Below are 16025 nucleotides of genomic sequence, written 5' to 3' on the forward strand. Positions count from 1 at the left end.
TAAAAGTCAGAATGGAACTCTGTGAGGTGAAACATGTGCTTTGGGTTAACAGAGATATAGTATACTAACCATATCCTTTATCATTACTGCTTCTTAGAATCATTACTGGCTTTCTCAAAGCAAAATAATATATATTTTTGAGACAAAGTCTTACTCTATTACCCTAAGTAGATAGAATGCTGTGGTGTTACAGCTCACAGTAAACTCAAACTCCTGGGCTCAAGCACTCTTCCTGCCTCAGCCTCCCAAGTAGTTGGGACTACAAGTGTGCACCACCATGCCTAGCTAGTTTTTCTAGTTGTAATAAAGGCCAGGTCTCATTCTTGCTGAGGCTGGTCTGAAACTTCTGAGGTCAAGACCAGAATACGCAAGAAGAAGACTCCATCTCTACTAAAAATAGAAAAACTAGTGGAGCATTGTGGTGAGTGCCTGTGGTCCCAGGTACTTAGGAGGCGGAGGCAGGACAATCGCTTGAGCCCAGGAGTTGGAGGTTGCTGTGAGCTGTGATGCCACAGCACTCTACCCAGGGTGATAGCCTCAAGCTATCTCAAACAAAAAAACAAAAAACAGAAAAAATTTTTCATGGTGTACCCTTGTAATCGCAGCTACTCAGGAATCGCTTAAGCCCGGGAGTTGGAGGTTGCTGTGAGCTGTGACACCATAGCACTCTACCGAGGGCAATAAAGTGAGACTCTGTCTCTTAAAAAATAAATAAATAACAATAGCAAATCAGTTATTTAATACAGCTTTTTTTTTTTCTTTTTGAGACAGAGTCTCACTTTGTTGCCCTGGATAGAATACCATGGCATCATAGCCCACAACTACCTAAAACCCTGGGTCTCAAGAGATACTCTTGCCTCAGCCTCCCCAGTAGCTGGGATTACAGGCACCCACCACAACACTTGGCTAGTTTTTCTATTTTCGGAGAGACTGGGGTCTTGCTTTTGCTCTGGCTGGTCTCCTAACTCCTCAGGTCAGGCAATCCACCCATCTGTTAGGATTACAAAGTGCTAGGATTATAGGCATGAGCCACCATGCCCAGCTTTCAATACAGCTTTTAAAAAACAGTTATTTACAGGCCATTCTGGGTTGCTCACGCATGCAATCCCAGTACTCTGGGAGGCTGAGGTGGGAGGATCAGTGGAACGCAAGAATTTGAGACCAGCCTGAGGAAGAGTGACATCGCCACTCCACTAAAAATAAAAGAAAGAAAATTTAGGCTCAGCGCTTATAGCTCAGCGGCTAAGGCGCTGGCCACATACACAGGGACTGGCAGGTTCGAACCAGGCCCAGGCCTGCCAAACAACAATGACAACAACAACAACAATAAAAGTAGCTGGGCGTTGTGGCGCACGCCTGTAGTCCCAGCTGCTCGGGAGGCTGAGGCAAGAGAATCGCTTAAGCCCAAGAGTTTGAGGTTGCTGTGAGCTGTGACGCCATAGCACTCTATCAAGGGCGACATAGTAAGACTGTCTCAAAAAAAAAAAAAAAAAGAATATTTAGCTAGGTGTTGTGCTGCACACCTGTAGTCCCAGCTCCTCCAGAGGCTAAGACAGGAGGATTACTTGAGCCCAGGAGCTTGAGGTTGCAGTGAACTACAATGACACTACTGCACTCTACCTGGGACAACAGAGCAAGACTCTATCTCAATTAAAAAAAGAAAGCAGCGAAGACACTAGTAAACTTTACTTCTGTGTCAATTAACACAGTCATAAATTTAAGGCCAGTCACCAATGAAATCTGATTTAATCAATGAGGATGAGGATAACAGTCATTCTCAAGTATTAAGGGGCATATTCAATTCTAGCTCCAGATTGAAATTACTGATAATTGTTATCAGCCTTTATTTCAGCAGCTTTGCTTCATTTATTCAATAAATATTGAGGCTCGGCGCCCACAGCACAGTGGTTATGGCGCCAGCCATATATACCAAGGGTAGTGGGCTCGACCCAGCCCGGGCCAGCTGAACAATGATGACAACTGCAACAACAAAAAAAATAGCCAAGCGCATTGTGGCAGGTGCCTGGGAGGCAAAAAAATTGCTTAAGCCCAAGAGTTTGAGGTTGCTGTGCGCTGTGATGCCATGGCAGTCTACTCAGGGCGACATAGTGAGACTCTGTCTCAAATATTTATTGAGTGTGGTCACTATGTGTCAGGAACCTTTTAGGTCCTCGCGGCATAGCAGTATCCAGAAACAGATGAAACCCCTGTTAGACGTCCTTTTATAGGAGTCATGTAAATTCAAATATTGTCTAGGCTTTGCCACATAACAGGAAACTTCATGATAGCCCTGGGTTTATAAATTTACTCTTCAAAATTCCAGTCTATTTTCTTTTTTTTTCTTGTGATAGAGTCTCATTACGTCGCCCTCAGTAGAGTACCATGGTGTCATAGCTCACAGCAACCTCAAACTCTTGAGCTTAAGCTACTCTCTTGCCTCAGCCTCCCAAGGAGCGGGAACTACAGGTACCTGACACAACACTCGGCTATTTTTTTGTTGTTGCAGTTGTCATTGTTGTTTAGCAGGCCCGGGCCCCTGCCAGCTTTGGTGTATGTGGCTGGTGCCCTACTCACTGAGCTACAGGAGCTGAGCCAGCATAGTCTATTTTCTTAGTAGGCAAAGTTTTCCTTTAGGTTATCAGTGAGCCAAGCTAAAAGGCAGGAAATAATCCTCCTATCCTAACAGATAATACACACTAGATCATTTGCTTAAAATTTTTGTTAAGAAAAAAATCAGCTACAAGCGGTGGCTCACATCTGTTATACCAGCACTTTGGGGAGTAAGACGGTAGAATCACTTGAGGCCAGTTCAGAACCAGCTTGAGCAACAGAGGAAGATCCCATCTCTACAAAAATTTTTTTAAAAATTAGCTGATTGTAGTGGTCCACACCTAATGTCCCAGCTATTCAAGAGGCTGGAACAGGAGGACTGTCTGAGCCCAGGAGTCTGCAGTTACAGTATGCTATGATTACACCGCTACACTCCAGCCTAGGCAACAGAATAAGACTATGTCTCTCAAAAACATAAAAAAAATATATTGGAAGTACAAGCTGGATCTATCAGATGTAGAACACAAATGTCTTAAGGCTGTAATTAGGTAAATAAGGTTAAGGATTTTGATTAGTAGCATGTAAGCGCTTCAATTTGTACAAATAATCAACACATTGAATCCCATAATGGCATAAATGTATTCATGACCTATGTACAAATGACTTAATAAAACTAAATAAATAAATAATTAATTAAAAAAATAAAAAATAAAGAAGATCAGTAGTTCTGAATGCATTATGTCTATGAAGAGTTTAGGAAAAATGTGCAATTGTAACTAAGCATTTCAATGAATTTCTACCAGCAGTGTGGGTTTGTCCTAAAACCTCCTTTGTGGACCAAGAGTTCAAGCAGCTCTCCATTGTATACAGACTTTACAGACTATTACCTTACAGAAGTTGTGTTAATAATAGAAGTAAAAATGTAGTACAACTTTATGATTACAAGTGTGAACTAAAATACCACCTGCCCTGCCAGCAGTTGACTGGAACCTCTCTTGGCCAAACGGGTCTCTAAATCTGAGAAAGGAGATGAGACACGCCTCATCGTGTTCCCCTCCCTTCTTAGGGATGTCCTCTATGACTCACTAACAGGCCTAAGGCTATGCAAGACATACTTCCCTGTCCTCAATATATACAACAAATCAATGATTTAACAGATCCTTATCTTAATTCAGCATTCCTTTTCACTAATTCCTGTTCTATCAGAGTCTAAGTCAGAGGTTCTCAACCTGTGGGTCGCGACCCCTTTGGGGGTTGAACAACCCTTTCACAGGGGTCACCTAAGACCATCCTGCATATCAGATATTTACATTATATTCATAACAGTAGCAAAATTACAGTTATGAAGTAGCAACAAAAATAATTTTATGGTTGGGGGTCACCACAACATGAGGAACTGTATTAAAGGGTTGCGGCATTAGGAAGGTCAGCCAACTGTCAACTTAAGAATCTTTAAACTCATCTATAACCTATGGGCCCCCTACTTTGAGATGTCCCATCTTTTCCAGTAAACCAATGTATGTTTTCCATGTATGGATTTATGACATTACCTGTAATTTCTATCTCCCTGAAATGTTTAAAAACCAAACTGTAATCCCACCACTAAGAGTCCACTTGCTTGGGGATGGCTCCTGGTCGTGATCCTCAAATTTGGATCAGACTAAACCTCTTTCAATTATTTTACAGAGTATGGCTCCTTTTCTATGACACAAAAATTATCACATTAAAAAAAAATGACAGTTGGGCGGTGCCTGTGGCTCAGTGAGTAGGGCGCCAGCCCCATATGTCGAGGGTGGTGGGTTCAAACCCAGCCCCGGCCAAACTGCAACAAAAAAATAGCCGGGCGTTGTGGCGGGCGCCTATAGTCCCAGCTGCTCGGGAGGCTGAGGCAAGAGAATCGCGTAAGCCCAAGAGTTAGAGGTTGCTGTGAGCCGTGTGACGCCACAGCACTCTACCCGAGGGCGGTACAGTGAGACTCTGTCTCTACAAAAAAAAAATGACAGTTACAACAACTAGTATTAGGATCACAAATTATAAAGTGGCTCCCTACATACAAATTATTTTCAAATTACCTTCCCAAACTCCAGCAGTTTCAAGTTCCTAAGTCATGGCTGATTTGCTTACTGACAACTGTATTACAGATTTTAAATAACCAAAGAAGCAAATATTCAATGTATTATGAAATAATACACAAATATACGTCAATTAAAAACAAAAACTCTTTTTAAAGATCACTGGAAACAAGCCTTTGTCATTCAAATTTACAAATTCCTCTCTTGAACACCTCACTCTAATTAAAGAAACCAAACAAGACAAAAATAATTCGTCTCTACAAAAAAAAAATAATAATAATAATAATTCATATGAAAATGTCCTGCCCTGACCCGGAGGCTCACACCTGTAACCTTAGCATTCTGGAAAGCTGAGGCAGGAGGATCCCTTGGGCTCAGGAGTTAGAGACCAGCCTAAGCAAGAGGGAGCCCCCACCTCTACTAAAAACATAAAAAATTTGACTGGATGTCCAGGTGAATGCCTGTAGTCCCAGCTACTTGGGAGGCTGAGGCAGGAGAATTACTTGAGTCCAGGAGTTTGAGGTTGCAGTGAGCTGCAATGATGCCACTGCACTCCACCTGAGGCAACAGAGCTCAAAAAATATAAATAATATACAAAAATGTGCTTTCTTAAAACCCAAGAAATTGAAAGCAGAAAGTAGATGACAAATTTAAACCTAAATTGTCAGCAATGGCAACAAATGTAAATGGACTAAATATTCCAGTTGTAAAATAAGATTAGCCTGGATCAGCTCAGTGCCCTTTGCTCAATGGTTAGGGCACCAGCCACATACACAAAGGCAGGCAGATTCGAACCTGGTCCGGGCCTACTAAACAACAATGACAACTGCAACAAAAAAAAAAATAGCTGGGTGTTGTGGTGGGTGCCTGTAGTCCCTGCTACTTGGGAGACTGAGGCAAGAGAATCACTTAAGTCCAAGAGTTTGAGGTTGCTATGAGCCATGACTCTACTGCACTCTATGGAGGGTGACATAGTGAGACTGTCTCAAAAAAAAAAAAAAAAAAAAGAAAAAAGATTAGCCTGAATTAAAAAACACAACCACACGTCCCCACCCTGCAAAATTTAAATTCACCAGAAAGATTTAATTATTCCAAATCAAAATTCAAAAAGTATTGTGTGGCAATAATTATGTAATTACAAAGGAGAAAAAGAACTACCTTCCAATCAACATGGGAGATTTAAGCACAGGAAAGTGCATAGAAAATGCAATCAAGAGAAAAAAAAAAATCACCGCCCGAACCGCATAGCACAATTAGTATACCTGACCTACAGGACCAATTTCAAACAATTCTGGAAGATATATTTTCAAGTGCACATAAGACATTTACCAGAAATGACCGTATGCTTTATCATAAAGCATGTTTCCACAGATAAAAAGAATACCCTTTGACCAAAACACAATTAACCTAGAAATCATTTTTTAAAGATAAATGTAATACCCTCAAATATTTGGAAATTAAGCAATATGCAATACTAGAATTTAATCCTTTGCTCATTCTATAGCCCCATATAAATTACAAATAATAATGTGTGGACTGGAATGGTCTATGTATATATTTCCATAGTTCAGGGACCAGTTATTCATATATAAGTTAGCAATAAAATAATTAGGTGGGCATCTCGGTAGGTGCCTGAGTTCTAGCTATCTAGTGGCTGAGGTAGGAGGATCATGTGAACCCAAGAGTTTGAAGTTGCTGTGAACTAGGCTGACGCCTCAGCACTCCAGCCTGGGCAACAGAGTGAGACTCTGTCTTAAAAAAAAAAAAAAAAACAGAAGGAAGGAAGGGAGGGAGGAAGGGAAGGAAGGAATGGAAGGAAGGAAGAAAGGAAGAAGGAAAGAAAAGAAATGAAATATATAAATTAGTAAGAAGTGAGTCAAATCTAAGTCTTTCTGATTACATTTTAAATCTCTAGACTAAGAGGAAGCCTAGTAAACTATCAGAACCCTTACGTTTGTCAACCACTAGATGACTAACCAACTGGCTGGCTTACTCTATAGCGAAGATATAACTGCCACAGTTGTGTTCTGAATTAATAATATATCTCAAAAATCATTTGTTCACAAGAGCACCTAAAATCTTGGATTTTTAACTCAACCTTATATGACTAAAGCTTAACTGCCTTACACATTTAAGTTTCTTAGTTTCATCCACTTTAGACTAAAATATGAGGCTTAGAGTGCCTACAATTCTTTGAGGCTGGCAACATTACTGTACATAATTAAGTTCAGAAACATCCTAGGAAAAGTGCTGCACCTGGGAAGTTAATGCACTGATTCCAGCACCTAGTCTACCCGCTATTTTGGATCTCTTTTTCTGGAATGGCCATCAGAGCTGTCACACAGTATTACCCCTGATGTCCTGCATGTCATAAAAATGTCTTCCTTTCAGTTATTTCCTTTATGTTTATTGGGGGCCAGATCAGGTGAGTAGGGAGAATGCTATTTGTGTACTAGCTAAAAACTCCCTCACAGTGCTGTGTGAGCTGGTGCATTGTCTTAATGCAAGATCCATGAGCACTGGCCAAGATTTTCAGTTAAGATTTTCCTAACTTTCTCTGATTTTGATATACAATTTGACAAATTTTTGCAATGTTCTCATCATTTCTGCTCATTACTGGCTCCCTGACTTCTCTTCATCAGTGGCAATTCTTTTCCCTCAGAAAATTTTCCCCATATACTTGGACTAGCATGTCCCTGATTTCACTTCCACTCCTGCCAAGTTTAAAGACACTTACTGTTTGTTTGTTGCTCTAATTTAAGCTCCAACATTCTCACAATAGCACACTAAAACATGCAATAATGAACGTTATTTGGAGAGACACCACCAGGTAGTGACATGAACAAAGCTGTGAGACACTAATACACTAAGATTATGAAACTTACTGAGTTGTTTGTACAGTGGTACCAAGTTCACAAACTTAACTGTCCCTCATATATGAACGGGTGAATCATCTTAATTCTAAAAATACTACCCTCCTAGATGAACATTTTCTAAATGTCTTCTGTAGCCAAGCACTGTGTTAAATGCAGGCAATACAAAACAGTCTATGATTGGCTTCTCCTATCACCTCAAGGTGCTTACAATATATAGGTATTGGAGAAATTACACATAAAAACATTCCTATCTTTGCTGTATTGCAAATACAATCTTAAGAACACTAGATTTCAATTACATGCCTGAGTAAGAGAACCCTCTAGTGTCTACAACTGCGTATGTGCTTCAACTAATCTCTATTATTGTGAGATCTAACAGCTTCTGGCACACAGTAGTTGGTAAAACAAAAAGTTTGCTGAAGGAACGCTGAAAAAAATTAACACAAAGCAGCATACCACAAATGAGAAATAACGGCCAACAAAAAGAATACAATACAGACACTGACCAGTGCATGGGCTCTCTGATCACCTCACATTTAACTATTAAAACGTTATTTCCTGATTGTTCATGCTTCCCCCAAGTTTAAAAGGAGTCCACAATCTAGCAGGACAGACAAAGATGTCTTAAATGTCTTCACGGGAAGTCTTACAAATTGCAATAAAGGCAGAGATGAGAAAGCACCTCACTCACCAGAGATCAGGGTCACAAAAGGCTCCCCACAGAGAAATGGACTCTGAGTCCTTAAAAAGCTGAGTGGAGTTTCATCAGGAGAGGGAAGACAACAGTCCAGGCCAAGACACGGTATGATGAGGAATTTCAAGCATTACTGTGAGGCTACAATCCATACAATGTATAGGGTAGAGAGGAAAGATACTGATTAGGTTTTGAAGGCCTTTTTTTCTTCTTTTAGACCAAGTCTCACTTTGTCGCCCTACGTAGAGTTCCGTGGCCTCACAGCAACCTCGAACACTTCCCTCAGTTTCCATTTTTAGTAGAGACACGGTCTCAACTCAGGCTGGTCTCAAACTCCTGAGCTCAAGCGATCCACCTGCCTCAGCCTTCCAGAGTGCTAGGATCACAGGTGTGAGCCACAGCGCCCGGCCTTGAAGGCCTTTTAATGCTACCCTCTTGGGTGAGATTGGGATTTTAGTCTGATAGAAAATAGGAATTCTTTTAAACCAGAGAATCGATTATAGTTTTAGAAAGCAGTGGAACCACGGCGTGGAAAATGGATTATAAAGAGAAACATCATTTCACTATCTCATCACTCCTGCCTGGCATAGAGCACCGGCCCCTACCACGTACCCAAATACTAGTGACCACACAAGCCCCTCACCAGGTAAGTCTCTGCACCCCTTTGAGGTTCATACACCACATTCCAACCTGCTTCATCTCTTTTACAAATCAATTGTCTAAAACTTGTTGAAGCATCCTTCATAAATACTGCGCTGGGAAGTCCTTTCGAAAATGTCATTCCGCTACTCCCACCATTTCGCCTGCTAGCCTTTAGCTCTGTCACATTCCTGGCCCGCTATGTTTCATACTCGCACACACAGGTGTCTCCAGCTCGAATCCTGCCCCTCAAGTCCCGGAGCTGCCCGTCCCACGCAGCCCTCAGCCTCCACCACCACCACCTTCTCCCCTCGAACGCACCTCCCCCTCCACCTACCCCCTCGGTCTTCATGTCCAGGATCTTCTCCACCTCGAACACATCCTCCCCGTCTTCCTCGCTGTCCCCAACGGCCTCCGTTCCTCTCGTGCCTGCGTCCTTCTCAACCGCTAGGCCAACTCCTTCTTCGACTTCGGGACACTCATCATTGCTATAGGAACCTGACAGAGGAACTACGGTCACTCTGCCTCCCTCCGCCAGTGGCTCCATCGTCTAAATTCAGCAACCAGCAGCGGAAAAGAGGCTGCGACACACACCCTGGCCGCTCCTCGCGCTCGGCGCTCAGCCTTAATCCACTTCGGCGGCGTGATGAAAACCGGCCAATGATGAGCTGCGGACTCTGGAGTGCCACTTGCGGCAACCAATCACGTAAAGGCAGACGCGCAAATGCCCCGGCAGAGCCCACGGGAAGCAAGTAGGCGGGCCTCGGGGGGAGGGGCGCCCAGGCGGAAGAACGCTATCCGGGGGTGGGGCGGAAAGGTTTGCAGGGGGGCGGGTAGCAGTGAACAGGGCTACAAGCCTTGGGACCCTGGAGGCGGACGCCGAACGGTATAATGGCGAGAGGAGGCAACGGCAGGGGAGGAGGAGGGCGGCGAAACGTGGGCGGCAGGAGGGGAATGAGAAAAAGAGGACGGGGAGAGGAAGGCTGTAAACAGCAAAAGGAAGAGTTGGCTAAAATGCCAGTTTCTGATGGTCTTTGTCCCACACCCCATAAAGACATGGAGCCAAAAAGATCTAGATTATTATGACGTGGGTTATGGAACACCCTGATGCTGAGGGTCCATGCTTAGACGGTAACTTCTGGAATTTACAGTCTGAGCCTCACACCTCATCAGGACTGGGCAGCCATGAGAAACTCTCTTCTGATAGTCTCCCAAGGGGACATAGGGAGGCAGCTCCTACCAAGCCCTCATCCTGTTGTGTTCCAGGGGATCACAAGGTTCACAATAGCTGTGGTCCAAGCCTTTGCCTGTGTGGCCTATGGTGATAGCACAAGGTGTCCCGGGACCATGGTGAAGTGGTTCCCTTACATAGTTACTAAGCTATTCAGGCTTTTAACAACTTGTTCTAATTTTTTTTTTTTTTTTTTTTGCAGTTTTTGGCCGTGGCTGAGTTTGAACCCACCACCTCCGGTATAAGGGGCCGGCGCCCTATTCCTTTGAGCCACAGGCACTGCCCACAACTTGTTCTAATTTTAATAATTTACATATTTTCCCAGAAAACTGTTAATTTCCTTCAGATTTCGAAATTAATGGGTATAAAGTTATATGTGTATGGAATTCTCTCATAATTCTTTTATTCACATCCATGTATGTATTTCCCCTTTCCTCATTTCTGATGTCTATTTGTGTTTCTTTAATTCTTCCTTCCTCAGGTCTGCCAAGGAATTTTCTATTTTTTTGGAGTTCACACCCTTGGTTTTACTTAGCAATCTATTGCTGTTTTACCTTTTCCTTTGTTTTTTAAATTCATTAATTTGTTTTATCTTTGTTATTCCTTCTTGTTAATTTCTTTAGGTGTGTTCTGTTGGTTTTTTGCTAGACCCCAATAACTCTCAGATAAATTCTTGGTTAATTTATTTTTATCAATTCAAAGACAAAATCATGCAGTTGGCCGGCAACTCTCCACTGTCCCTGTCAACGAGGCCTAGAAGAATAGGGAGCTAGAGTTACAAAAAGCCTGCTTCAAGGTGTGAACAAGTCTCTCCTCATCTTGTAGCTGGACTCCTCTTAGACTAGTCTGGGCCTCAGAGAGAGCTCTTCCCAATCCACTCTCCTAACAGGGAAACTGAAATGCAAGACTCCAGGGGCAGGAATAACACACAGGTAAGTCTGTAAATTCCTTTTCTCTTAACAAAAAAAAAAAGAACAACCAAAAAAATCTTGAGGATCAAATTTTCTTTTTTTTTTTTTTTTTTGAGATAGTCTTACTGTCACCCTCCATAGAGTGAGGTGACATCATAGCTCACAGCAACCTCAGACTTTTGCGCTCAAGCGATTATCTTGTCTCAGTCTCCCCAGTAGCTGGGACTGCAGGCGCCCGCCACAACGCTGGCTATTTTTGGTTGCAGTTGTCATTGTTTAGCAGGCCCTCTGGCTCAAACCCCCCAGCCTCAGTGTATGTTGCCAGTGTCCTACTCACTGAGCTACAGGCCCCAGTCCAGGACCAAATTTTCTATATGAGGGACTCTCAGTCCCATCTGATTACTTCATGTTGTAGTTTTAAAAGCATCTGAAGTTTGTTCCCCTCTAGACCAGCTCCAAGCCTAAAGCTGACAGAAATCCCACAATAGGACTTTCAAGCTGCTTCCTTACAACTGACAGTGAGCACAGGAATAACCTACTCATAGGAAGATTTAAGGAGGAAAAACCAGTATCAGGCTAACTTAGAAGCCTTTGAGGTCTTAGAGGTACAACAGTGACAGGAACAATTTGGTGTTTTATTAAGGATTCCATTCTTCTTTTTTCTTGGCTGACTTCTTTATTTTGTCGAGCTCCTCCTCTAGAACTGGGTTTTTCAACTTTAGTACTGTTGGAATTTGGGGCTAGATAATTCTTTTTGTGTGTGGCATTTTACCTGCCCTTGTCAAAGAAAAGCAAAATCCTAGCTTTTCCAGCAAGAACAAGGAGGGATTTATAAGCAAGGAGGTACAGGGCATGAGTGGATGAAAAATTACTAAGAGGAAACCTCAGGGGTAAAGGGAGATTCTGATGAAACTGATTTGACAGGATTCTTGACCAGGGAAGGCCAGATTAATCAGATATCACCTGGGGGATGGTGGAGGATGAGGAATTACTTTTGTAGAGACCGATGTCACTGCATTGCCCAGTCAGCTTTCAAACTCCTGGCCTCAAGTGATCCTCCTGCCTCAGCCTCCCAAAATACTGGGATTATGAGTGTGAGCCACTACAGCTGACCCAAATAAATTGATGAAATATCCAATTCATCTTGATTGGATATCAAGAGTGTAGGATTCCTTTTCTTTTTTTAATTGAGACAGAGTCTCACTCTGTTGCCCTGAGTAGAGTGCTATGGCATCATTGCTCACAGCAACCTCAAACTCTGGGCTTAAGCGGTTCTCTTGCCTCAGCTTCCCTTACCAAGGGTAACATAGTGATATTGTGTCTCAAGAAAAAATAAAGTAGTGTAAATGTAACATACTAGTATTTATACTCACTATTTAATCCCTCTACCAAGGGCGACATAATGAGACTCTGTCTCAAAAAAATAAATAAATAAAATGATGCTCAATGAGCTAAAACAGGGCACAGGCTACTAAGTAAAATCAGGCAAACAATGCATGTACAAAAGAATATCAACAAATAGAAACTGTAAAAAAGAACTAAAATTCTGGAGCTGAAGAATATAACTAAATGGAAAAATTTACTAGAAGGGTTTAGATTTGAATAAATAGAAGAAAGAGCATACTTGAAGATGAATCATTTGAAATTTTTTATTTGAGACAGAGTCTCACTTTGTTGCCCTCCGTAGAGGGCCATGGCTTCATTGCTCACACCAACCTCAAACTCTTGGGCTCAAGAGATCCTCTTGCCTCAGCCTCTTGAGTAGCTGGGACTACAGGCACCCATCACAATGCCCGGTTATTTTTTTTAGAGAAGAGGTCTTGCTCTAGCTCAGGTTGATCTTGAACTTCTGAGCTCAGGCATTCCACCTGCCTTGGCATTTGAAATTATTAAGTCAGAGGAACAAAAATAAAACAGAATGAAGAGAAGTGAGGAAAGTCTAAGGAGCTTATGTGACACAGTTAAGTAGAGCAATATATGCATTTTGAAAATTCCAGAAGTGGGAGGAGAGAAAATGTCAGGAGCCTACTTGAAGAGATGATGTCCAAAAACTTCACAAATTTAAGTAAAGAAATGGATATAAAAATTTAAGAAGCTCAATGAATTCCAATGAGGATAATATCAGAGAGACCCTCATGGAGACACATTATAATCACATATTGTCAAAACTGCAAAGAGGATCTTGAAAAACAGCAGGAAAAAAAGAAACTCAACATATACAAAGGAGCTCCTATAAAATTATCAGATTTCTCAGCAGAAACCCTACACACTACAAGAACACAAGAGAGCAGGATTATATATTTAAAGTGATTTGTAGCTCAGTAGGCAGGGCGCCAGCCACATACACTGGAGCTGGCAGGTTTGAATCGAGTCTGGGCCTGCCAAACAACAATGACAACTACAACCAAAAACTAGCTGGGCATTGTGGCGGGTGCCTGTATTCCCAGCTACTTGGGAGACTGAGGCAAGAGAATCATTTAAGCCCAAACAAAGTTTGAGGTTGCTATGAGCTGTGATGCCACAGCACTCTACCCAGGGCGACACAGTGAGACTCTGTCTCAAAAAAAAAGAACAAGAACAGCAATAAAAACAAATTCTCACTGACCAAGAATATTATACCAGGCAAAACTTCCATGCAAAATGAAGGATAAATTAAGAATTTCCCAAGTAAGCAAAAGCTGAGGGAGTTAACTTATCACCACAAGACTTGTGATACCAGAAATACTAAAGGGAGTCCTTCAAGTTGAAATGAAAGGATATTAGCAATATGAAAGATGTGAAAATAAGCTCTCTGGTAAAGATAAACAGACAAATATAGAATCACATAGTATATAATGTTAAGTATATAAATCACTTTTAGTTCTGGTATAGCATTTAAAAGATAAAAGCATAAAAACTATAAATCTATAATTCTTTGCTAATCAATACACAATGTAAAAAAGATACAATTTGTGAAATCAAAACCAAAAGTAGGATCCCTGGCAAGATGGCTGACTACAGACAGCTTTCACCAGAGGCTCCAGTCCAGAAAGAGAAAAAGTGAACTGAAGTTAACTCAGAGCAGTTGAAGTTGAGGGCTCAAACACAAGGAAAAGAAATCAAGGTGTGCAGTGTCCCCATGGAGACAAATGAAGATGTGAAAGAAAGAGGAAGGGTGAGAAGAAAACAGTTAACAGGGCAAAGGGACTGAAGGAGCCTGGAACCAAAAAAAGGGGTAAGGGGGCCCTTCCCCCTCCGCTCCCTTTCCATGGGCTCTCTGTGCAGAGCAGTGAACAGGGGATTTCTCATCCCACAGGAGAGAGCCACAAAACCCATTTTCCTGCACCTAGGAGTTTCCAACCCCTGAGTCTCCATCCCACCTGACAGAAAAGTGAACTAACTTTTTTGCTGCTGCCTTGTGCCCACAGCCCACCCCCTCTCCTTTGGTCACTTCACAGACTGCCTCCTATGAGGCAGCACTCTAGCAATTTGGAGTGCTAGCCTGGTGGCCCAGGCAGTCTGGAGGTCTGTCCCACCGTCAGGCACCAGAAAGGTGAAGGAATTCCAACCAGACCCACTGGGAAACCAAAGATCATAGAGGCCACTTTCTCCCTCAACACAACTGGCCAGATCCTTGACTGGCCTCACAGTCAAGGAAGGACCTGCCCTACTAACATGTCTGGCGAGGTCTTCAGGCTCCTCTGCATTGTGTGTTATGGTGAACTGAGTATGTTCTGCTCCTCTACCAAGAGAGGAAATTATGGCTTCACTGCACTCACTTTGGTGAGGAAGGGTCTTTTCTGAGTGTCCCTTATTCTAGGAGGGATCGTTTCCCTTCCCTCTGGAGTGACTCTGCCCAGAGTGTGTGGCTGGTGGGCTTCTCCTGGTGTTTCAGCCCAGCTCCCCACCCTACCCCTTTCCCGCAACTCCTGCTAACTTGAAGAGCGACAGGCCTGCCCTTAGGCAAACCCACCCTAGGAAGGTCTGGGAAGCAGACTGCAGGCTGTTTCCCCTCCCCCAGCAGCTGCCAGTGAGGATTGGTCAGTTGCAGTTAGGACTCCAGCAAAAAAACCCTGATGCTTTGAATTTTTTTGAGGGGCATTCATGATGAGGCAAATAATTGGGTGGGAGCAGTTGGGTGGCCTGAAGATTCTCCATGCCGAATTGTGGGGAAAGAGGGGAACTGCAGTGGTTAGATCTTTTATAACAGGGACTTCAGAAAATTATGAGGCTCCTTTATTTTTATTTATACATACATATTTTATTTATTTATTTATTTATTTTGACACAGAGTCTCACTTTGTTGCCCTTGGTAGAATGCCATGGTGTTATAGCTCACAGCAACCTCGAATTCCTGGGCTCAAGTGATCCTCTTGCCTCAGCCTCTCAAGTAACTGGGACTACAAGCACCTGCCACAGTGCCTGGCTATTTTTAGAGATGGGGGTCTGTTGCTCAGGTTGAACTCACCCACCTTGGCCTCCCAGAGTGATGTGGGTGCTTTGAACTTGAGGGTGGACTGATATTAGGACAGAAATAGATTGGCAAGCTAACTGAGAGTCACCCCTCCCCCCCAGCCTAGGAGCATCTGGTGGTCTGACCCCAACCACTATCCTACCCAACTTGGAGAAGGCAAGGCCAGCCATCAGAGAATCTCACACTGCAGCCCCCCAAAGGGAGTATCAGATGGCTGTGCGTGAGAAGGGCTACAGATATAAACCCTAACTCATTTCAACAGTCAGAGTGAAGGGGTGGTGAGGCCCATATCCTGGGGACACTAGAACTGATTTCAGCCTGCCAGTTTTAGTTTTAGTTGCCAAAAAGATCTCTGGGATGCTAAGTAACCCCAATTAGATAATCTCTCAATAACTATTTAGGGACAACCTAACATTTTCTGCTAAAAAACTATAATTAATATAAAAAATAAGCTGAAAATATACATGAAGAATCCTGGCAACATGAAAAATCAGAGCAAATCAACTCCCCTAAGAGATGAAAGAGAGATAAAGCAGAATATACCACCAATAGCAAAATTTTTGAAATGTGAGAAACAGATTTCAGAATATGAATGGCAA

At 42.6% G+C, this 16025-nt stretch overlaps 1 protein-coding gene across 3 annotated transcripts in view; it reads right to left on the reverse strand.

Annotated features, from left to right (window-relative positions):
* MPHOSPH8 (M-phase phosphoprotein 8) overlaps positions 1-9462 on the reverse strand; it is a 45979-nt gene extending 36517 nt beyond the window's left edge. For 2 of the 3 annotated variants that reach the window (XM_053564065.1, XM_053564066.1), the window contains exon 1: positions 9169-9447. In XM_053564065.1, coding sequence (XP_053420040.1) covers positions 9169-9378 — 210 coding nt within the window. In that variant the 5' untranslated portion in view covers positions 9379-9447. Of the gene's footprint in view, positions 1-9168 lie in introns of all 3 variants that reach the window. The other variant, XM_053564064.1, reaches the window with a different exon arrangement.
* Positions 9463-16025: the final 6563 nt, after the last annotated feature.

This window comes from Nycticebus coucang, chromosome 15 (assembly GCF_027406575.1).
Source record: "Nycticebus coucang isolate mNycCou1 chromosome 15, mNycCou1.pri, whole genome shotgun sequence".
NCBI classification, from domain to species: Eukaryota; Metazoa; Chordata; class Mammalia; order Primates; family Lorisidae; genus Nycticebus; species Nycticebus coucang.